Genomic DNA, 25645 nt, shown 5'->3' with positions numbered 1-25645 from the left:
CCCTTCCTAGACCTCACAGATCTTCAGCATTTCACTTAAAAACCTAAATGGTCTATTTCCCAAGCTCAGTTTTTATTTCTTAAGCTCCATGACAAATACAACAAATGAACTAAATAACTGTTTCACACTGACTACACTTCCACTGTGAACATTACTTAACTTTCTAAGGAAAGATGACAAACATGTAACCAAATAATTCTGAAGATAATACATTTTTTATTATTCTTTTGGTAGTTAATTCTAAAGTCACCTATAAAAAGCATCTCTTCATTTGACAAAATATAAATAAAAGCGTCACTCACTCATATATAAAATAATTTTATTTTAAAAATATGCAAATCTTTCTTAACACTAATTGTGAAAAAATGCAGTTATATATTACACAAGAACACGAATGTAAGTACAGTAAACTAGAATTACTTATCTAATACAATTTTCATCAGATTATGGAAAAAAATTTGTAACATGTCACTAAAATAAAAACTGACCCATGCTCTGAGTCTGTGTCACACACCCTGTAGATACACAGGGAAGCTAATTATCCAATCAGAGGACCAAATTTCATGATGAATCCTGGCCATGTGTCACCTGAGGCATATTGCTCGTACGTTTAAAAGAGGAAACAACGTATATTTAGGACTGACCAATTGCTTTCTATGTTCTCTGAAAGCAGGATAAGTAGTAATAGGCTTAATCTGCAGCAAAACAGATTTTGATTAGCTATTAGGAATTCTTTTCTAAATATCAGGGTAGTTAAAATCTAGAATAGGCTTCCAAGGGAGGTTGTGGAATACTCATTACTGGAAAATTTTAAGCCACGTTAGGCAGACAACTAGATTATTTGGTTCTATTTTAGCATAGGGGGTTGGACCTGGAGGACTCCTCAGGGTCTCTACCAGCCCTAAACACTTCTACAATTTTATGATATGGTAAGAGCAAGGTTGAAAGCAAACTGTGCTTTGCAAAAATAAAATCCCCTATTTGTGTTCTTTGTTTATACAGCATCTAGCACAATGGGGTCCTGGCCTATGACTAGGGCTCCCAGGTCCTACAGTAATCCAAATAATACATGGTTAGATCAGTTTACGATTAAGTCCTGTACACAGCATATAACTTCACCAAAAACAAAGGAGACATCTCTGCCTATGCGAGACTGATTTTACTCACGCACCCCAGATATGAAAAATATTTCTTAGACAATTCATGGTGATGCACTTGATGTTGCTTATTTTGGCTATCTTTAAGTACGATCTTGACAGACATAAAAGAATGAATTTTTCAAATGTATCAGCTCAGTGGGGTAAATGTAATATTATTGAAGAGTTTCATTAAGATATAGGCTGTCTATGTTTTAGCTTAGGGGAAGACTGAGAGGTTTAATAAAGGCTGTTTGCTTTAGCTGTCATTTCCACAACTTAGCATGAATGAATCTCTTAAACGAATCTTTAATTTTGAATCTCCTAGGTTTGTAACACTTACATTTCAGTTATTTGCAGCATTCCTGTAATTGTGTGTGTGTGTTTAAGACACTAATACTCTTAACTTTAACTCAATTTTAACAATTTTTGGCTTGAAACTTCCTTTCTAAAAATTATAATTTTCATATATTAAACGAAGAAACAGAGTGCAACTCATTAATATTTTTAACGATCTGAATAAAAGTACTAAATTATTTTTCTTTCTATTTTAACTTAAGGACAAATTGCTCTCTTCTGGTGCACAAACTACTGTACCAAAGTGTTCTGGTGAATCTTGCCCTTAAGGTGCAACTAACTGGTTTATAGAGCTGTTAGCGAAATTGTCGTTGTTTGAAAGAATGTCTGGGGGAACCTGATAGTTAAATAATACCAGTTATGCACCTTTCCGGATTCACCCCATGTTCTTGCCTGAATTCCCCCAAAGTAATGCCCCTATACACAGTAAAGCTGAGGCAGCAGTACCATGAGAAGCTTGTCTAGGCAGGTAGCCACAGAAAAGTTAAAAAGCAGTTCCACTTGGGCCAACTAATATATCAACAAGAACTCAGCATATGGCCAGTCTTCATCATAACAAATGACTCACTCACTACATACAAACAAACTGAAGAGGAAAAATGGTGATAGTTACCTATGTCACAATAGGTATGTAGTTATGTGTTAACTTAAGCCTGTTTGCAGTTATCATCATCACAGCAATTAACTGTTGAGAATTAATCTTAATTACAATTTAAATTCTTAAAATACAGTCTAGATAAACTCATCAGATTAAACTGTCTATATAGGACCAGTTACCTGTTCAGTTATCCTCATGTGGAAGTCATGGAAGTCACTGTAGCGACGATATGTTTTCCATATCTCTTCACTAGTTGGATTGCGTCGATGTACAGTGATCGCATACAGTGCATATGTCTTGCCATGGTCATTGCATACTCCTGCCACAGCATATGGGTCATAGTCAGCATAGACTAGTTATTTAAAACGAAAATGAAGAGGGAAGAGAAACACAAACAAGAGGAAGACGAAAGGACACAAGAGACATGAAATGGAAACATCTGAAATGACAAGACTTGGAGACAAGAACTGATGGAAGCAGAAGAATAAACCCTCCTGTAACAGAAGTTGTCTATAGATGGCATCATCCAGAGACTCCCACACTCTATAAACATGAAACTTTATCTTAGAATAAAGTTACATCAGTGAAACTTGTGTATGAAATAAAAAACTACACATGCAAATATAAGGTGGTCAGATTATTAAAAACTGAATACCTTTTTAATTGAAAAAATCATTTTAGCCTAGCAGATGCTAGGCAATGGGTGTAGGACCCTACTGTAAATCTAGAAAGTGTACTAGTCAGAATTCACACACAGGTAGTTTCTTCTCTCTAACCATACCTCTGAAGATATCGTTCTTTCCGGGGCACGCAGAGTTAAAATGTTACCAAGCGAAACATTTTATGATATTTAATACCAACTTGAATTAGTTATAAAGTGAAAATAAAAACACAACTAGTAGTTTAGGATCCAGAAAATAAGTGCCTTCAATTAACAACTTGAGATTCTACTAAGCATAAGACCTGCACTTATTTAGGAAATCAATTTAAGAAATGTTTGCACACTCATGTGAGCAGATGAAACTTCCTGATTTTTCTTTAAATATCAATCAGTAATGAGTCTGGGTGGCAACCTCTCTTTTATTCTTCTTTTATTACAGATTATTATAATTGTTTATACAGAGAATACAGTTACCAATATATTTTTTTGAAACTTAAGTTCTGTCAAAGACTAGAAGTTTGGCAAACTGGTAATAACTCAAAAAATCTATTCTGTGCCTCCCCCTCCCAGTTTCCTTTCTAGCAAAAGATTTGGAGAGTCTAACAGGCTAGAAATATTAGCGCATGTAGTGTGACCTCCTCTATATCATATGTTATTAAATTTCACCAAGTTACTCCTGTATCGAATCCAATAACTTATAAGCCCACTAAAAGAGCCAATAAAGCTAGAGATAGCTATAGAATTCCCAAGTAAAAGCGCTAACGTGGATTTAAGAGTAAAGATCTATCAAGCAGTGGTAAAATCTTACAATAGTAAGAAAAACTAGGAATAAATGATGGCAAGTTTATACTTAAACATGAACGTAATGGAAAGAATGTCATTAGGAAGCCAAAAGAACTTTGGGTTGGCCAATCTATTGTCACCCTGGAGAACCCCAAAAACCTTTCAGGTGGCACTCATCCTCCAAAACTCTCAGCTTCATTTAATCAATGACTCAGAACATTGAGACATCTTATCAGACAACTTTACTTAGTTGTGCACTCAAAAATATCTGTCATAACCAAATGGTATGTCTTTACATCATACCAGACCTGATTTTATACAGCCCACAGGGGTAAAAACGTGTTAAGTTTTTAGTTAAAAAGAGACTTTGTTGGGGATAATTGTACAGGAAACATTAAAGTATTCATTTTCTATAGATAATAAGGTTGTGACCCCATTTCCCATTTGGAAATAAATAGATAATTTTTACAAAAAAGTCAACAAATTTGGGCTTTCTACACTGGAAGGGGAGGGAGTGAATATGTTAAAAAAGAAAGCTCCTGATTCAAAGATCTTTAACTGAGAACATCCTGCCACCATGTCTTCGAATAACTAGGAACTATGATAAACTTAAAAAACAACAAAAGGTCTGGTAGCACTTTGTAGTGATTGTAGACTAATGAAATATGTAGATGGTATCATGAGCTTTCGCGGTCATAACCCACTTCTTCAGATGACCGGAGTTTTGAGTTTAGGATGTGCAGACCCAAAATAAATAGGGGAAAAGGAGGAGGGCGGGAAACAAGGAGCAAAGGATATGGAAATATCAAGGGGAAAAACAGGAAGGCAGAACTGGGAATCAGCAAGCACCTGAAGATTAGGTAGTTAAAATGAATCAAGTAAGAATCAAAGGCAATAACAGGAATCTACACAAAAGCTGTTTGCACTGCTATGTATATTGGACAAACTGGACAGTCCCTGCTGGAAAGAATCAATGGACACAAATCAGATATATGAAAAGGGAACATACAGAAACCTGTTGGGGAACACTTTAATCTACCTAATCATTGTTTAAAAGATCTTCAAGTGGCTATCTTGTCATAAACCAATTCTACTAGCCAAATACACAGAGGCGCATTAGAATTACAATTCATTCGCAAGTTCAATTCTCATGCCAATTGCCTCAATCGTTATGAGGAATGGTTGGGGCACTATCAACCTAACATACAATGAAGGTGCAAATAGCTCTGACTGATCCCCATTTCCCTATGAGGCAAACAAAATTTCAAGGCAATCTGAGTAACTGTGGGGATTTTACAATTCTTAGAGAAGTAAAGATGTAAATAGAAAAAGATGAAAACTTTTCTAACTAGAAGGGAGCTGGTGTTCCAGTATAAAAAAAGGGGAGTATCACTAAAATATACATAGGCACATAGAAAAACCTCCCAACCCAATAACCGCATCTAAAAATGCATACAAAGAACACACACACACACACACACACACACACACACACACACACACATATATATATATCTTTGGTTTTGATATCACATTGCCAAAGTTTTAGTATCCATACAGTGAAAGCTTAAAATGTACTGAGGGAACTGTTGTCTGCTATAACGGCTAAAAAGAATAAAATATTAATTGTTCTTAATAGCACCTTGATATCAGGCCAAAAATCAAATATTACTGTTATAAAATCAAATGAAGAAACAATGACAATCTGTAGCATAACACGAACAGAAGATAGGATACATTTGATACGACTAAAAAGCAATCCTACACCTAAGTTTTATAATAACAATTAAAGTTTTATTAATTTTTGAAGAGCTGACATAAGAACCATTCTTAACTTTCACTGCAGCTAAGATTTAACTCCTTCTATAGCTATGGAACTTAATCCTTACGGTAAGATTGCCAAAGAGGTTATAGTACAGCAGAGAATACTTGAGAACAGAGTTTGCTTGATAGAGACAGAGCTGCTAGAAAGGATAAAGTAATTTTTAAAATAAATTCACCTTGAGATAGTAAGGTATTGCACAATTAAGGGAGAGTTTTCTAATTAGTAGTAGAAAAGCTGAAACATCTCTCGTGCTGCACAACTCCATCTCCCATTTTAGTGCATTAGGTACATAGTTAATTACCAACATGGAAACAAATATTTAAGACATAGAAAGGAAAGAATAAGGATTAGGATTTAAGAGGGAACTATTAGTTCACTAATGTTAGAATACTAGTATTAAAATAAAAAAAATGTATAATAAATGGTAGAAAATCAAAAACGGTAAGGAAAGAAGAGAAGCCATCACTACAATAAAATCACTTACCAGTATCTGAAATGCATGCATGTAGTTGCGCTGAATCCTGAGAAGAGACGTTCGAAAGGTCATCTAAAGACTGAAGGGGAGAAAAAGGGTCATAATAGAAAAGAGATTTTTCTTTATTCACCCACTCATTTAATTTTCAAAGTCTTAATTCACAGTTTTGAATGAAAGACAAATACAGAAATACTATTACAATTACAAATATTTCCAGTATCTGATAACTAAAATTTATATTTTCACATTGTGTCCCTATTTTAAAGTTTCACTGTTCCTAATTTCTGTCAGATCTTTGCTATTTATTTTTAAACAATTGGATTACAACCACCACGTTTGTCAGACCTTCTGCTTAAAAAAAAAACAAAACAACTGCACAGATTTAGGTTTCCATTTTTTAAAAACAAAGATATTGGTATCAAGAATTAATAAACGTTATATACTACTGCTTAACATGATTGCACTCCCTTCTCTTCTATCAAAATAAGTAAAAAATATTACACAAAGTTGAAGAACTGGATGAAAGAACTACATCATTTTTATTAAACTAAGAGCAGATAGTTTCAAAAAATGTCCTCAGCAAAAGATTTTTGCCCTTATATGATATGTAGGAGTATACTGTCAGCAGGGTTGATGACATGATTACCAGCCCACAATGTGTACCTCCCAAAAGTGCCCATATCATGCACCCCACACTGGCCCAAGCAAGACCTGGGTGGGGCCAGATAGGTCCAAGCTATTAATTAAGGTACAAGCCAGGGAGATAATTGAGTAGGAATAGGCAGGACCAGTAGAAAGGCAGGAAGCTAGCAAAAGGGTCCGGTGCTGGCCCGGACAGTCCGGTGCTGGCGGCTTCTGTCCAGTAAAAAAAACCCTGAAAATACCGAACATGTAAAATGTTCAGTATTTTCTGTTTTTATCGGATGGAACGCCGCTTGGGACATTCTACTGCTGTCTCTGGTACGCCATGTCTGGTGAGAGCGGAAGGAGAGTGAGGATTTAAAAGCGCAGGGACTTTTTTTGTGCAACCAAATTTTTCTCCTGCCATGTTTGGTATTTTGGTGAAACTATCTGGCAACCCTAAAAAGGGTAGAGTGGCAGCTAGGGAAGGGCAGTTACTCTCTGGAAAAATGGTATGAGTCTGCTCTAAGGCAGGCTACACAGACTCCAAGGGGTGGGAATAGAGAAACCAGCAAACCCAGAGAAGGGGAGAACCAGTTAGCTAGGGAAAAGAAGAGGGAAACAGCAGCAAGGTCCAAGACAGTACAGACTTAGGATGTATGTTATTGAGTCCCTGGGCTGGAACCCAAAGTAGAAGGTGAGTGTGCATTCCCTTCTCAGCTACTGGGTAGTGGCTCAGGAGACTAGAAACACCAGATAGACAGCTGGTCTAGAAAAACTGTGATTTTGCTACTGGGGAGGGAAATATTGAAAGAGTCCCACGCGGAAACAAAATACGTATCCCCATCCATATGTGCAAAAAATGAGCCACAGATATCCGCAACTTTATCTGCATATCAGTGGATATCCATGGATATAAAGCTGATATCTGCAAATTTTCAGGGTTCTAAATACAAAATGCTTTATATCGAAGGTTCATTTTTGCAGAGGGTATAGTTACAAAACGTATTTAGAACCCTGCAAATTTGTATCCATACCCTCTGCAAAAATGAACCATGGATATAAAGCAGATATGAACAGATTTGCAGGGCTCTAAATATTGACATGTCCAGCCACTGAATGGAAGTAGCAGCACTAAGCATGAGAGAGAAGATGGTGAGTGAAGAGACTACTGAGGAGGTACAGCACAAGATGGATCTAGCTATCAGAGAAATCAGCAGGAAACACCATGAGCAGAGGAGGAAGCCCATCACACCACATTTTCAGGATTTTTTAAGAACACATTTTTCAGCTATCTGCTATTAACAATTAACCAGTTAACATGTATGTGCCTGTATAGGATTCCAATTAACTAATATTTGGGGATGCAATTATCTGCAAGTGCAAAAAGTATGGGTACAATTGTGTTTATAAGAAAGGAGAATGGAAATCTAAAAAGTTTGTTTTAATGTTGCTATATTTTTAAATAATATGGAAAAAACCTCAATAAATTGAAGATATTTACATGTATTGATATCCTTGCCTCCATTGGTCAGTGTGTCCAGATTTTGCAGATTTGGAAAATCACTAACAAATGTTCACATTAGATTTACATGTGTAAGTGCATACTATTCATTTATAGAAACCAGTCACCAGTTAACTATTCAAAGCCCAAGATTTGGTGGTGATGGGGGACTTCAACTATCCAGACATATGTTGGGAAACTAACACAGCGGGGCACAGGCTATCCAATAAGTTTCTGCATTGGAGATAACTTTCTGTTTCAGAAGGTTGAAAAAGCTACCAGAGGAGAAGCTGTTCTGGATTTGGTTTTAACAAATAGGGAGGAACTAGTTGAGAACTTGAAAGTGGAAGACAGTATAGGGGACAGTGATCATGAAATAATAGAGTTCATGATCTTAAGGAAAGGTAGAAGGGAGACCAGCACAATTGAGGTAATGGATTTCAGGAAGGCAGATTTTGATAAGCTCAGGGAACTTGTAGGTAAGATCCCATGGGAAGCAAAACTGAAGGGAAAAACAACTGAGGAGAGTTGGAAGTATTTCAAAGGGACGTTGTTAAGGGCCCAAAAGCAAACAATTCCGCTGTGTAGGAAAGATAGAAAATATGGCAAAAGACCAGCTTGGCTTAACAAGGAGATCTTGCATGATTCTCAAAATAAAAAAAGGAGTCCTATAAAAAATGGAAACTAGGACAAATAACAAAGGATGAATATAGGCAAGCAACACGGGAATGCAGGGGCAAGATTAGAAAGGCACAAAATGAGATCAAACTAGCTACAGTCAGAAAGGGAAACAAGACGACCTTTTATAAATACATTAAAAGCAAGAGGAAGACCAAGGACAGGGTAGGCCCACTGCTTAGTGAGGAGGGAGAAGCAGTAAGAGGAAACTTGGAAATAGCAGAGATGCTCAATGACTTCTTTGTTTCGGTCTTCACCGAGAAGTCTGGAGGTGTGCCTAACGTAGTGAATACAAGCAGAGAGAGGGTAAGTTTAGAAGATAGGATACACAAAGAACAAGTTAAAAATCACTTAGGAAAGTTAGATGTCAGCAAGTCACCAGATCCTGATGAAATGCATCCCAGGTTACTCAAGGAGCTGATAGAGGAGGTATCTGAGCCTTTAGCTATGATCTTTGAAAAATCATGGCAGACAGGGGAGATTCCAGAAGACTGGAAAAGGGCAAATATTGTGCCCATCTATAAAAAGGGGAATAAGAACAACCCAGGAAACTACAGACCGGTCAGTTTAACGTCTGTCCCAGGGAAGATAATGGAGCAGGTAATTAAGGAAATCATATGCAAACACTTGGAAGGTAATAAAGTGATAGGGAATAGCCAGCATGGGTTTGTGAAGAACAAGTCATGCCAAACTAATCTGATAGCTTTCTTTGATAGGATAACGAGCCTTGTGGATAAGGGAGAAGCGGTGGATGTCATATATCTAGACTTTAGTAAGGCATTTGATATGGTCTCGCATGATATTCTTATTGATAAACTAGGCAAATATAACTTAGATAGGGCCACGATAAGGTGGGTGCATAATTGGCTGGATAACTGTAGTCAGAGAGTTGATGTTAACGGTGCTAAATCCTGATGGAAAGGGATAACAAGTGGAGATCCGCAAGGGTCTGTTTTGGGACCCGTACCGTTCAATATCTTCATCAATGATGTAGATATTGGGATAGAGAGTACGCTTATTAAGTTTGCAGATGATACCAAACTGGTTGGGGTTGCAACTTCTTTGGAGGAGGGACATAATTCAAAATGACCTTAGCAAGTTAGAGAAATGGTCAGAGGTAAACAGGATGAGGTTTAATAAAGAGAAATGCAAAGTGCTCCACTTAGGAAGGAACAATCAGTTCCATACATACAAGATGGGAAGCGACTGTCTAGGAAGGAGCATGGCGGACAGGGATCTAGGGGTCATAGTGGACCACAAGTTGAATATGAGTCAACAGTGTGATGCTGTTGCAAAAAAAGCAAATATGATTCTAGGTTGTATCAACAGGTGTGTTGTAAGCAAAACTCGTGAAGTCATTATGCCACTCTACTCTGCACTAGTTAGACCGCAGCTGGAATGCTGTGTCCAGTTCTGGGTGCCACATTTCAAGAAAGATGTGGAGAAATTGGAAAGGGTACAGAGAAGAGCGACAAGAATGATTAAAGGTCTAGAGAACATGACCTATGAAGCCAGGCTTCATGAACCGGGCTTGTTTAGTTTGGAAAAAAGAAGATTAAGGGGGGACATGATAGCGATTTTCAAATATCTAAAAGGGTGTCACAAGGAGGAAGGAGAAAATTTGTTCCTCTTGATTACTGAGGACAGGACAAGGAGTAATGGGCTTAAAGTGCAGCAGGGGAGGTTTAGATTGGACATTAGGAAAAAATTCCTAACTGTCAGGGTGGTCAAATATTGGAATAAATTGCCAAGGGAGGTGGTGGAATCTCCCTCTCTGGAGATATTTAAGAACAGGTTAGATAGACATCTGTCAGGGATGGTGTAGACGGAGCTTGGTCCTGCCTTGAGGGCGGGGGGCTGGACTCGATGACCTCTGGAGGTCCCTTCCAGTCCTATGATTCTATGATATTCTATGATATGATAAGCTTTTGAACAAGTATATGTTTGCACAGATATCTAATTTATTTTCATAACTGTATATGCCTAGCTCTGAAACTTGAAAAATAACACAAATAGTAGGCTAATGGAACAGAGTCTAGGTATAACATGTGTTTCTGGAAAAGATATTATTTGAAAAAATACATTCTATATTATGGACCCATTAGATAATATTTATCTAATAATCTCCACAATACTTATTGTGCATGTACTATAATGGTTCTATACATCACACATCTGAACTCAGTACAATACATTTCAATATCTCAGATAAGATTAATCTATAATATAAATTAACTGCAATCAGTTAAAATACATCAAAATTGTATTTTAAAATTATCTTAAACATAAGCTACAAAAATATACTTCTCAAATCATCTAGAATCTAAAACAAACGATTTTTAGAAGAACAGCTTTCAGGCTGAGACTATCCTCTAATAAGTGTGAAGTTCATTCTTATGATTAAGCTATAAACTGCTAAAAATTCAGTTTTATAACAGAAATTCTAGCAATCAATTAGGCTGGCCATTGTGGGAAATGCATCGATTAATGAAAATAAACTAAACATATTATGAAAAAAAACAACAAATGGTCTGGTGGCACTTTATAGACTAACAAAACAAGTAGATAGTATCATGGTTACTGTATGAACAGATTTAATGTTTACCACAATAGGTAAAAAAGTGTGGGAGTCTTGAGAGAGAATTGTTTGAGTTTTTTTGTTGGAGATATTAGGACATTTAAAATTAGAAGTAGTTTTACATAAAACTTTGTATACAAATTACAGTTAGTGAAGCACAAATTAATCCAAAAGCAAAAGATTATTGTGTCATCGTTTTGACAATTAATGTGCTACAAAACATCGCAAGTTTATGACCTTTATGTAACTAACAAAAGAGAGCTGTCTTTAAGTAGGCATTTAATACTACAATAAAATTATGAAATGTAGTAAGCAAAGAGTAAATTACACATGTAGATAATACATTACTGTGCAACTATCAAGGTTTTCTACCTGCTTCAGTTTGGGATGGCCACACTAATTATGGGTGGAGAAACCATGATAATTAAGTAACTATTTCAAATCTTTTATTCTATAAGTTCTGAAATATGCAGGATAGATATTCATATATTTGAACAATTATTTGTAAATCAGAATCTAGAATCTTCTAAATTTGTTCAAGCCGTATGTTGAAGGTTAATAATCCTCTAGTAATCTTATAATTTCATAGGTGAATGAACAGTTTTAAGTTTGCTAAATTAGTTCAACAGGAAACTGATCAGCAGCTGATTCCAGGAAGCCTGTAGTCAGCCACTGTAGTCAGCCACTGGGCAGTTTCAGCAGCGGCTGACTTGGGGACGCCTGGGGCAGAGCAGCTGGGGTGCTGCTGGGTTGGTCCAGTAGCGCCGCCGCTCCTCGGCGCTACTGGACCAACCCAGCAGCACCCCAGCTGCTCTGCCCCAGGCGTCCCCAAGTCAGCTGCTGCTGAAACTGACCAGTGGCTGACTACAGGAAGCCCCTGCCCCAGGCTTCCTGGAATCAGCCGCTGATCAGTTTCAGCAGCAGCTGACTTGGGGATGCCTGGGGTTCTTAAGTTGAATCTGTATGTAAGTCGGAACTGGCGTCCAGATTCAGCCGCTGTTGAAAATGATCAGTTTCAGCAGAGGCTGAATCTGGACGCCAGTTCCGACTTACATACAGATTCAACTTAAGAACAAACCTACAGTCCCTATCTTGTACGTAACCCGGGGACTGCCTGTAGAAATAAAGATTTTGATTTTACTGCAGTTACTTTTGTGAAAACATAAGCTTACTTTCCTGTTGAACTAATTAAGCAAACTTAAAACTGTTCATTCACCTATGAAATTATAAGATTACTAGAGGATTATTAACCTTCAACATATGGCTTGAACAAATTTAGAAGATTCTAGATTCTGATTTACAAATAATTGTTCAAATATATGAATATCTATCATATCCCTGCAGACCAGGGAGACGGGGAGCAAAGCAGAGGAAAGCCACGGAGCACTCGGGCAGCGAACAGCCCAGACACGTCTGGGCTGTCCGCTGCCCGCGTGCTCCGCTGCTTTGCTTCCTCTCCCTGGTCTGCTGGAGACCAGGGAGACAGGCCCCGTTCGTAACTGCGGATCCGACATAAGTCGGATCCGCATAACTCGGGGACTGCCTGTATATACTTCAAACTATTTTATAAAACTTCTATAATGTTAAAAAAAAACCCACAGGGTACTTACCAAATTGATGCTGCTTGTAGGGGACCCATTAAAAGATTCTGGAGGAAAAAATTCATTTTAGAATTCAGAAACTGCTTTCTAAACTTTTACTGTATCTCTAAAAGTCATAATAAAAATATAATCCGGTCAGCTGAAGCACAACAAACGATTAATGAAAAATAGACAGCTTGTGGCACACATCCCATTCTAAGTTTCTAAGCACCTCTAGCGTCCAACTACAACATCTATATGAAAATGTGTGTACACTTGCAGCTATGGGGGAAAAAGGGAGTATTCTTACATTACAGAACAATTAATTTGTGATTTTAAGTTTGGGGTGTCACTGTCTAATTATGGAGTTGTCTAATAGATGTTCAAGAGCTGATGTGCAAATATGAAAGTAACCTTACGTTTTATCAAAATCCCTATATAATATAGGTTGACTACTAATTTTGCTTGGAAAAAAAGAGCTGCTTTTCTTAGGTTAGATGTTTACTACTTTGCATAAAAAAGTTTCTTGATTATGGACAATTGACAAATGAGTCATTAGAATCTTCATGTAACCCCAGAAAGAATCATTCCCAGAAAGATTTAACCGTTATGATTTCAAGGAAAAAGCCAATATTCTGGTGGCCAATCCCAGGTGTGCTCCATAGAGATGCTGAGGAGTATGAGATATGGAAAGATTTTGATGGATGTATTAGGGGGACAGAAACAATGCTCATTGCTGTTGCCTTTGCACTAGACAGCAGAAACATGAGTACCACTTGTAAGAAAGAAAATTTGGTGCAGAGGGAAATAAACAGATGGAACTATTTCTCTGGTGCTTCTATCTAGCTTTTCACTTGTTACTATAAAACTAACAAGGTGCTTTACTGTTAATGCACATTCTTCTCACAGCAGCATAGTGAGAGAGGAAGGTATTCCTCTCATTTTGACATGGGAAACAGAGAATTAGGGTAATACAGGGTGACTAATACTAAAGGCTTGTCTCTATAGTTGTTAGATAACTTTCATGGAAAACTACCTTGCGCTAGCATGCTGCATACTAACTGCCCAAGTGTAGAGCCCTGTGCAAACACAAAATTTGTGTCCACATCCACATCTGTATCCACAAAAATGAGCCATGCATGTGGATACCATTGGATATAAAGCAAATATCCACAGATTTACAGGGTTCTATCCAGGGCCATCCTTAGGCATACGCGGAGTACGCAGTCGCATAGGACACCACGCTTTCTGGGGCACCACTCTGCAGGCCTGGGACGTAGGGGAGGGGAAGCATATGAGTGCGCTCTGCACCGGAGTCAGTAGGGGAGCTGCCAGCACTGGCAGCCCCACCAGAAGACCCCATCGGGCCGAGGGACTCCAGCGAGGAGGCTGGCAAGCTGACCCTGGCTGGGGAACGGGCGTTGTCATCCTGGGCGGCAGCATTGGAAGGAGCCAGGGCTGCGCTGGGGGCAGGGTCACGCGCAGCTTAGCATTGCCGCGCCGTTTTTAAAAACGGCCAAGCTGCGCCTCAGCAGGAGATGCACCGAGCGGGGGGAGCACAGCCTCGCTAGGGCGGGACCAGCCGTGTTGTGATGGGCCGGGGGCTGCGAGTGCTGAGCGGCCCGGCTCCGGCACGTGGTCTGGAGCCCGGGCTGCGGGGACTTCTGGGGCCCAATCACAGCAGACTCCAGCCCTGAAAACAGGAAGGCAGAAGGGAGGCGAGGTGAGGCAAGGGAAGGGGGCAGGTCAGGAAAAGAAAGGGAAAGGCACCAAGGGACAGAGGTGCAGGAGAGACTAATGCGGGAGGGGGGGTTAGTGGAGTCAATGAGGAAAAGGGCAGGAGGGGAGATGTCAATGGGAGGAGGGACAGGATGATGCTGGCAGAGAGGAGAGGAGAGGGGAAGGGCATTGGGAGATGAAAGGGGAGGTGCTGGGAGAAGGCTTGAAAGAAGGGATGGGCATGAGAAAGGTGGGCATGTGTGAGGGCACAGAGGGGCAGGAGGGTAATGGGGGAGAGGGTGGTGAGGAGGTGGGCATCAGGGAAAAAGAGGATAAAGGAGGAAAGGGCAGTAAGGGAAGGGGGAGGCACCAGGGGGGTGCAGGGCTAAGGGAAGGTGCAGGTGCCAGGGGATTCTGAGGGTAAAGCAGAAGGGCAGACACCTGCAGGGGAGAGGCCAGCACAGAGGAGAGAGGCAGGACAAGTGTGCAGAGGGAGGTGTTAGGAGAGGGGATGAGGAGGGGTAGCTCACATGATCAGAGTGGGGCTACTGGAGAAGTGGGCACGGGGGGAGAGAAGGGCTGGTGGAGCGGGGCAGGTCTCAGGAAGGCTGAGGGCAGTGAGAAGGGAAGGAGTCAGGACAGCAGAGGAGGGTGGAGAGTTGGGGCAGCGGGCACCAGGGGAGCTGATGGAGCAAGGGGAGGAGACATGGCAGCAGAGGGAAAAGGTAGAGGTTTATAAGATATTTATTAATAACTTGGGTGCCACAGTGGCACATCCAAACAAGCCACATGAACTCAGTACTGGTGCACAACACAAAATTCATTTTGCTCATGGGAGGAAACTCTTAGGCTACATCTACACTGGCATGATTTTGCGCAAGAACTCTTTTGTGGAAGAGTTATTGTGCAAAAACTCTTCCAGAAGAGAGCATCTACATTGGCATGTGCCTTTGTGCAAGAGATGTGCTTTTGTGCGAGGGCATCTATGCCAGTGTAGACGCTCTCTTGTGCAAGAAAGCTCTGATGGCCATTTTAACCATAGGGCTTTCTTGCGCAAGAAATTCATGTTGCCTATCTACACTGGCTTCTTGTGCAAGAACAGTTGCACAAGAGGGCTTATTCCTGAGTGAGAGCATCAGAGTTCTTGCGCAAGAAGCACTGATTTCATACATTAGAACATAAGTGTACTTGCGCAAAAACTCACGGCCAGTGTAGACAGGCAGCAAGTTTTGGTGCAAAAGCGGCCGCTTTTGTGCAAGACTGTACCAATGTAGACACAGCCTGAGATGGAACACTTCCCCCAGCCTCCCTGCCCTCCAAGTTAATGTTACACACATTGGGTTAATGCAATTGCAGGATAGTGGCATGAGGGGGGTTTGGTGGGGGCCAAACTAGTCCCTATTGGTAGGAGGATGGTGGGAAAAGTCCTGGGGGGGGGGTCACATGACACCTTTTACTTTTAGTCATGTGTCCATCTTGCCCCGAGAGTGTTGCCTCCAGAGGCGTGGCTAATGGGGGGGTGTCAAAGAGTACATTTTAAAAAATTCTTTGGGTGCACACCCTAATGAAATGTGCTGCGCATGCCTATGACGGGATGCAGTGCAGCATGTAACAGCAGGGCTGGGTCCTAGAGAGCTGAATGCACTACCTGCAGCACAGACTGAGGGAAGGGATTGGCTTCTGGGGAGGGGAGGGAGTAGGGGTGGAAGAGCAAGTCAGTCATAGGAGCACCAGTTTAATAATCTCGTATAAATCCTAAGGATGGCCCTGGTTCTATCCACGTGGACTCTGCTACAACATACTAAAAGTTATCTTTTGAAAGGGAAGCAGATCTAACAACAGCAGGACATGGTAGATTCACCCCGCTTGTCTCACACAAACTGTTTTTGTACTCAAGCCCTCAGTGACTTTCCCAAGATCTCACAAAGAAGTCTGTGGTTGAACCAGCAAACAAGTCTTGGTCTCTCATATTCCAGTCCTCTATGCTTTAGGCCATCATTTCTTTAAGGACAGCACAGGGCAAGGAAACATGGCTGGGAGGAGGGGGGGGAGCTTTCAAGTAACAGTGGCTCAGTGTTACATTTTAAATCTCCAATTTTCCTGACCCATTCCTCCCAATTGATATACTACAAACCCATGTCAGCTCCCAAGGTACATTATGCATCAGAACTGGCAGGATTGGAGAGGGAAACTGGAGTTTACAGAGAGTGAAGCAGGACTTGAAGCAGGGATCTGAGATGGAGCTGCAGAGAGAAACTAGATTCAGATATCGCATAGTTCCTCAGGAAAGGTCTACACCTATTGCTGTAGTGCTTCAGTGAAGATGCTACTGTGACAGGACAGCTTTTCCCACTGTTGTAGTAAATTATTCCACCTCCGCGAGAGGCAGAGTTATGTTGATGGAAGCCTCTCCTATTAGTATAGCTAGGGTTAGGTCGGCATAATTGCATCACTTGTAGATGTGGATTTTTCACACTCCTGAGCAATACAGTTATACCAATAAAAGTTTGTAGTGTAGACCAAGTCTCAGAATGCAATTCTTCTTCTCCCTTTCATCCTTTACCGGTCAACCAACATGAAGTTCCATTTGCCCCAGTGGATACATAAAGCCCAAATTCTCCCATTCCTCACTTACCACTTACCCCCCTGGCCAAATGAGCCATCACACCCTTTCCAGAGCCAGCATTTGGCAAGCACATTTGTAGTTGTCTATGTGTTAGAAGTGCAAGCAATTTTATCATGAATGTGAATACCCAAATGTATGTAGACACGTGATGTTTTGTTATGGTAAACACTTGAAAGTTGCATTAACCTGCTATTTACTTATAAAAGTGTTTTCTTCAAGTTCCTCAGTACACATCCCCTCCAACAAAGGTTTATTCAGGGCAAACATACACAAGAAGTCCCACACTGATATCTACAAGGAAATAGTGGCTCTTCTTTACATTGTTATTCTTGCCTCATCATTTTAGTGCAAAAAAGCCATCTTATTTGTACCATAATAAAGCCAGGAATTAGCTTTCACTATGAAATATCTGAACAGTCCACTAGCAGCAAAAACCATACATGCAATGTGACTCAATGAAGGTCAAAACAATATCAGAACATCAGTTAAAGGAAATGTCTGTAACCTAGTCAGTATTATAAAGCTTACAAATCAACTTGCAGCCTTCAACTTCCTGAAGGGAAGTTCCAAAGAGGATGGAGAGAGGCTGTTCTCAGTAGTGACAGATGGCAGAACAAGGAGCAATGGTCTCAAGTTGTGGTGGGAGAGGTCCAGGTTGGATATTAGGAAAAACTATTTCACTAGGAGGGTGGTGAAGCACTGGAATGGGTTACTTAGGGAAGTTGTGGAGTCTCCATCGCTAGAGGTGTTTAAGTCTCGGCTTGTCAAAGCCCTGGCCAGGTTGATTTAGTTGGAATTGGTCCTGCCTAGAGCAGGGGGCTGGACTTGATGACCTTCTGAGGTCTCTTCCAGTTCTATGGTTCTATGACTAACAAATATTTTAAAATAAAAAAATCCACAGAAAAAATATAAACATAGTACGGTCTAATTTCTCCCAGAAATGGAACTAAGGTATGGTAATCAATTTTTATCACTGATTTCATTAATACCAAATAATGAAAAATAACTAAATAGAATAAAATGCTAGCTAAATTGCATTCAGAGATAACATAGTTCCTTGTCTTATCAGTGTCTTATGAACAACATCTAGAATACTACATTCATTCATGGAGCACTTTAATAAAATAGATATGTCCACAAACGGAAGGTCACTGAGGAAACAAAATTATTGAATGGAACAGAGTCACTAATATAAATTATAAGAACTAGATTGCACAAGTGGGTCAAATAACTAAAAAGGATATAAATAAACATTCAAACTCCAGATCACAAGAGGCTATATTAAATAATTTGGGGAGGAAGAAAAAAGTTGATTGAATATCCCTGGGGTTGAGTTTGACTGACACACTCTTCTCAAAGACTGTAGGAAAAGCCCTATCAACTGTGCTATTTGAAACTGGATAAATATTGGACAATGCATTGTTGTGAAAAAACTATTTTGTCCGCAGTAGAGATAATGATATCAAACAGGTCTCCAATGTATTCTTCTACAGACATTACTATAAAACACCACTAGAGGGCAGAAAAGTATACCACAATTACATCTTTCATTTTCAGCTATTTCACTGTGTATACAAATTTTAGCATCTAGTAGGTTGTTTTTTTTCTACTATAGTAAAAGCCTCCGCTGTATTGCTGGGGATAAAATGTGATGCTGTAACTTAGTTATCCCAAAATCCTGTGTCACTTTTTAGGGATGTGAAAGATTAACTAGTAAGCATCATGCTAAAAGGGTAATGGTTACTGGTTACGGTTAACCAATAAAAGGGCAAGTTCCCTATTAGCTCCAGGAAGCTGCTCCAGCACCACAGGGAGCCCACCATGGACAGGGGCTGCTCTCATCTTGAGCAGCCCTTATCCGTGGGGAGCCCAGGCCCTCTGCAGTGAAGGACTGCTTCACAAGGGGCCGGGAGCCAAGGGCAAGCCCCAGCTCCAGCACAAAGATGGAGACAGGAGTCCGGCTGGGCTGGGAGCTAATCCAACTGGGTGGAACAGTCCCCTGCTAGGGTAGACCTAATATTTAATCGGTTAATTGATTAACCAGGATTCTACAGCTCTACTTTGCATACATCATAACAGAAACACATGGTTCAATTTCTATAATGTAGAAAAAGACAACTCAGAACACAGCATCATAGTTTGAGAAAAAATATAAAATGAAAATTAGAGCTTGTGACGGGGAGCGTCCACCCTGCACTGAGAGCTGCCCCGAACCCCAAGCCGGAGAGCCCCGAGGGGGGCTGGGCGGGGATAGAGACCCGCTGGAAAGCCCCAGCTAGTGAATGGCCTAGGGGAGAACAGGCGGCAAAGTGCAGCTCATCCTCCGCCACAGGCACCTGTGGATGATGTTGCCCGTGACGTCACACGGAGTGGCGGGAGGGTGGGGGCAAGGACATCAGGGGAGGGCCGTCCCCGGATGCCATGGTGAGGAATTTAAAAGGGCATGGAGAAGTCGGGGAGAGGAGGAAGGAAGGCAAAGAGGGTTAGAGGGAGCAATGGCGCAGAGACCAGCGCACAGAGCGCTTTGCAAAAGGACACAGGACGGGGGACGGCAGTGGTGAGTCCTAACCCCAACCCAGCGGGCCAGAATTAAGTATGGAGCCAGGGAAGAAGTGGCCCAGGGCAGGACCATGAACCCCGTGAGTAGAGGAGTTTAGGGGCTACCGCCTCCTCCACCGAGCAGGGACCGAGGTCCCCGCCTTAGGGCCCTGGGCTGGGCCTCGGAGAGAGGGGAGGGCCCAAGCTCTCTTCCCCGATGCTAGGGGCGTAGTCCCCAGGCAGTGCGACCGGCCAGCCATAGCGACAGGGATAGAGAATCAGTAAAATTCGAGCTGCAATTGGCAGTGCAGAGAAACAGTTATGACTTTGGAGAGTGGGGAGACTTGAACACCCCGGGGGAAACTTATAACAGAGCTATTCCCAGTCTGTATGATACAGAGATGAGGAACAATGGCCTGCAGCTATGAAAACAAAGTTTTAACCTAGTTATTGAATTAAATATTTTATTCCTCAAAGGAAGCTAGCATTTTCTGTTTAGAAATGGCTATAGCAGTGATAATTTTTAAATTAAGAGTCTTCAGAACACTCCACATCACATAAAATGTGTCATGAAAATTTACACACACAAATGATACAACACGTTGTGTGTGCACTCACACACATAATGTACAAACTTTCTTAAAATGCCAGGACACAATGGCATCACAGTAGAGGCTGATTAAATCTGAAAAGTGGGTTAGCAGACTTCCTCTCTCCCCTTGATGCTAGATTTTTGTTTTATCCAGTGTGTCTAATGGGTAAGCTTTCACCCAGCTTTAGATAAAACCAGTTACATCAGCAATCTAAATGTAGCAATCTCAAACTTCAGTTTATCACAAGGCTCAGCAATAAGAATTGTTATACCAATGACCGGATTACCATCTATCTATAAATTGTCATGTGTGAGGTAGTAAATGTGTTTAATAAAATTAATCTAAATACTTTTCAACATCAGCTAAAGTTAAATAAAATGTATAACACTTTTAGAATTCAACATACAGCAGGAATGCCTGCTTTCCTCTTCCATTCTATGAATGAAAACTAGGTACAAGAGGCTGAACTACTTCTAAAATCTTGAAGTATATGGTTGACCCTTTCAAACCCAGTAGGATGGAATTTGGGAAGGCAATACAGCAAATCAATATCCATTTATAAGTAGTCAGGCTGAAAATTCTGGTTGCCTGACTGCTTAATATTTAACTGGAAATTTAAAGCTAGAAGGAAACGTAATAGTTCATAAACTCACCTCCTTCACCATCATCTGATCCTCTGAAACTAGGATCCTTTAGCATATCTAGCTCAGCTAACATGCGCACATACAGTGCGTTCTGTTTGAATGAAGGATAAAATCTTTCATTCCGCAGCATCAATTCATACACCTTTAGAAATAAAATACCAAGATTACCATAGTTAATAGTTAACATGGGTTACTATATACACAAAATTTGTATTAAAATCTACATTACAGACACATCATCTGTCTCACAAACATTCTCGGTTGCGGGAGAATCTTTTAAATCTTGTTGCTGTATTATATAAATGCTTTGGTTTGCATGAAGCACAACTAATACACTTTAGAAAAAAAAGGTTTGATATTACTAGTTCTAGTGAAATTTCCCTTTGAAAGTATAGAGAATATCTGCTCAAACAGACACCATGTTTGCCAATAAAAAGGTTAAAAGGTCACCCATTGTTGTATATATATTTTCCCTTGTTTACTGCAATGTAGTTAACCTTTTTACCTCTAATAGTGCCATAATATTTAACAGTATTTCTGTTTATTGCAATAGCAACAAGTGTAGATTTAAGACATCCTTACCAAAAAAAAAAAATGCATAAAAAGTCCTAGCTCAGGCATAAAAATTTACTTACAAAAATGTATCCTTATCTTGATAGTATTAAAAATAATTGGACTTAAACACATGTTTACATGTTGCCCTCAAAACAGATGCTTTCCTAAACTGGAACTTTAAAACAGATATCAATATCACCCTAATTATAACCATGTCAAAAATTACTGTAATATGTACATCTTCACCCCTCGCCACTTGCTTTTAAAACAAGTTATGAAGGTTAGGCTATGCACTGGAACTGTAAAACAGCATAGGATGATTAATTTGAATCTCAGATACATTGGAGTGACTAATTTCTTAATGAAAACAAGAAAAGTATGGTTGTTGACAATAAATCCTGTAGAATGGGAACAGGAAAGGATACATTCAATGTTTTTTCATTTAAATTAAATGCAAATTTAAAGTTGGTATAAATGTAAGCCTTAATATAGGCTAACATATTACAATTTACATTAATTACAATAATTTAATAATTTAAACACAAAAATGTTAAGCATTACGTTGCTGCTCAGTTGTAAAGAAAGCCAAACTCCTGAACAGGTGGAAGCCACTAGCTGAGCATCTGAAATCAGTCTTTAATGAAGAACTAAACAAGCTTTTGATAGAAATGTAGCCGTGTTAGTCTGGTGTAGCTGAAACAAAATACAGGACTATGTAGCACTTTAAAGACTAACAAGATGGTTTATTAGATGATGAGCTTTCATGGGCCAGACCCACTTCCACTTCCTCAGATTTTGATCTGAGGAAGTGGGTCTGGCCCATGAAAGCTCATCATCTAATAAACCATCTTGTTAGTCTTTAAAGTGCTACATAGTCCTGTATTTTGTTTAAACAAGCTTTTGACAGCAGTAGCTTCTTTTGCAGAGGTAGAAAGAATATTTTCTTCGTGTCTTTTTATTCAACTACTTCAGTTCAATCCAAGAAACCAACTAGGATTTGAAAAAGCAGGAATGTTTGCTTTCTTCTTTATTTTATTAATAGAAAACTAGATCCAAAAGGATTAAATCTAACTAGTTTTAAAATCTTGAAGGACATGGAGATCAGAAAAAAAAGGTTATCTAACTATTAAATCCGTTCTTCTTTGAGATGTGTTCCTCATGTCCATACCATTCTAGGTGTGCATGAACCTATGTGCACACACTTAAGAGATTTTGCCTCAGTGTTACCCATAGGACCAGCTGTGAGACTCCCTTCAGCACTGTGTTCATGCATCCGTATAGGAGGCAACACTGATCATATGCTCTCTCTATTACTTTTTGCCAACAACTCTGACAGATTAAGTAGGAGGGCAGTAAAAAAAATGGACATGAGCAAGCACTTGAAGCAGAAAAAGTTACCTATCTTTCATAGCTGCTGTTCGAGATGTGTTGCTCTGCACATCTCAAAGAGCAGCTATGAAAGGTAGGTAACTGGTTTTCTGCTCCAAGTGCTTGCTTATGACGATTCCATTGTAGGTGACTCAAGCAGTATCCTCAGAAGTGGGCTCAGAATTCACTGTTTAATGGCTTGCACTATTACCCTACCAAAGCCAGCATCATCTCAGGCCTACTGGATAAGTGCATAGTGGGACATCAATGTGTGGACAAAAGTTACAGGAAAATTCCAGCCAGGATTCTTACCTAAAAATGTAACCTAAAAACCCTAAAAAGTAACCAAATACTTAACGGCTATCTTTCGTAGCTGTTGTTCGAGATGTGTTTCTCTGCACATCTTAATGGCTAACTAATACCTACAGCTGAGCAAGAGTTAGACAATGGAGAAGAGAGGAACAGAAAGGGAGATAGGGGCAGGAATAAGAAAGAACTGAGAGGGTGTAGAGTAAATATCACTTTATATACCAACACATGAGTGTGGCTCTCAAGAGGGTGTGCAGCTAACGATGTGGTACGTAAGGCAAAACCTGGGACAACTGTGCGCACACTGAAATAGAATCACATAAGCAAGCACTCTCAGAACAATCAGTTCAATTCAGCAACTACAGATAATACTTCCTTTAATGCATCCATTTTTGATAAGCTTTTCATGTATCCTGCATATTTTAAGGTAGGTTTATTAAACTCAACAAATTAAAATACTGCTTCGAAGAAAATCATTCACCATTTTTAACCAAAGAATAAAATAAAAATTAAGAATTTGAAAAAATGTAAGTCAACCAAAACAGTTTCTTAAAAAAAAAAAAAAAGTATAGTTATAGTGTACCTTCCTGGTAAGTAACAAATAACACCAAATTTAGTGTAAAGTAGGTCTGGCAATTAACATGCATTAACGCCTGTGATTAAAGGAGTCCAGGATTAATGCATTAATTGCAGGCATTAATGCTGTGCTGCCCCTTCGAAGGGCCGCTGTGGCGCTTCAAAAGGGCAGCACTGCACGGAGCCCGGGGTTAGCTGGGGACTTTACCTGATCCCAGGTTGCATGCAGCACTGCCCCATTGAAACGCCGCTGTGGCATTTCAAAGGGGAGGCGCATACGATTAATCACGCAATTAATTGAGATTCAATTTTTTAATTGCTTGACAGCCCTGGTTTAAAGGCAGTATTCAGTTGCAAGCCCATTTTTAATAACAACCACCAATAAGAATCAAGATGTTTTTGTCTTAGTTAATAATGTTTTGAATTTGTATTTTTTAGTTATCTAAATTGAGGATTTTAAATAGTGATTTAAAGTCAGCAATTTAATTCACTTTGATTTAAATCAATACACCTTTCTGTAATAAATCTCAACAATTCCTATTAAGTAAGGAGTAAATATATTCATACTTTTCTCTGAATGTCATCAAAAATTTCAGGTGTTGGGTCCTCGTTGTTCAGTGTTTCTGCCAGTTTTGCTACCAAGGTGTCATCAATGTTAACTCTTGGAGATGCCTGTCACAGAGATCTAAATCAATATATGTAGTGTTTATCTTAAAAATAAAAAACACTACATTTGGAAAAAATACTTCCATCATTAATACAAAATAGGGATATAAATAAGAAATACAAAGTAATGACTGGAACTGTTACTGAAATAAAACTTCAAAATGCCCTGATATTTTACTCCATGAGCATGCTTACAGTTGTCATTCAAAGTTAATGAGAGGACAGTTTAAATTCCTCACAGAATTTTCATTTGAGTATCTTGAAATTTACTGAATATTGTGCAGTATTATATGTGGCGAATCATCTCAAGAATACATGTGAATACTTTTAAACTATTTTTGTGAAAATTAAAGTAATATCTAGGACATTTTTTAAAGTTTAAAGCAAATCTATATTTGTTTTCATGTTTAGAAGTTAATTTGCTGTTTGTGAAATATCCAATGTATTTGATACAAGAAATAGAAGTCTTCTTGATAATTACTGTACAACTTGGTCAACAAGAATATTTATATATTCCACAGGGAAAATGTGCCTAATCTCTGAAGGGACACAGGCGAAAGACTAACAGTCTCCAAGTCAATTCAATAATTGATTTCCACATAGACAGGTTATAATTATGTCGTAGGTATTTTCTGGGTGTATCCAATCTAGACAACAATTCATATCTGCACACTACTCAGCTTTAAAAGGCAACCATTTCCAGTCATTCACCACCAATGTGGCATGTATTTAAAATAAGTAACTTAAGTGAAAGACTCATTATGTAACTGAAGGAAAATAGGTTCATAAATATTACACAAAAGATTCTGATGGTAATTTGTTCAAAATAAAGTAGTAACTTTTTCAAATGAAGTAACTGGTTCTTCAGCATGTATCCCCCCCATTGCCTCAATGGGTGCTCCACTTTAGGTGTCCAAGTGCTCCTCCAGCCCTTGGTTGGATATTTTGTTAGCAATGTCCATTCATCCCATACATGCACCCTATACAACCTTGTCCGCATTCTGAGGGTATACAGGGCTACATGGGTGAACCACCCTCAGCTCCTTCTCTACCTGAATATCCAACAAGAGTAGTCCAAAGCACAAGGGATGGAGGGTGGGTAGTGGAGCACCCACAGTCATCTTGAAGAACCAGAGTGTTACTTGAACACTTTCTTATTCAAGTAGCATGCCTATGAGTGCTCCACTTTAATTGACTACCAAGTTGTATCCTCGCATGGAAGAGAGAGGGAAGTTCAGAATCAAGTCCAAGATTA

At 39.6% G+C, this 25645-nt stretch overlaps 1 protein-coding gene across 8 annotated transcripts in view; it reads right to left on the bottom strand.

The window, feature by feature from the left end:
- SNX13 (sorting nexin 13) overlaps positions 1-25645 on the bottom strand; it is a 129231-nt gene that overhangs the window by 32383 nt on the left and 71203 nt on the right. For all 8 annotated transcript variants that reach the window (XM_025179082.3, XM_075922256.2, XM_006138336.5 and 5 more), the window contains 5 exons: positions 24292-24396; positions 20926-21058; positions 12827-12864; positions 5845-5914; positions 2271-2410 (listed from right to left, as the gene is read on the bottom strand). In XM_025179082.3, the coding sequence (XP_025034867.1) occupies positions 2271-2410; positions 5845-5914; positions 12827-12864; positions 20926-21058; positions 24292-24396 (486 nt within the window). The remainder of the gene's footprint in view (positions 1-2270; positions 2411-5844; positions 5915-12826; positions 12865-20925; positions 21059-24291; positions 24397-25645) is intronic.

The sequence above is a fragment of the Pelodiscus sinensis genome, chromosome 2 (genome assembly GCF_052426305.1).
Source record: "Pelodiscus sinensis isolate ZL-2025 chromosome 2, ASM5242630v1, whole genome shotgun sequence".
NCBI classification, from domain to species: Eukaryota; Metazoa; Chordata; order Testudines; family Trionychidae; genus Pelodiscus; species Pelodiscus sinensis.
This window is presented reverse-complemented; position numbering and strand designations above follow the sequence as displayed.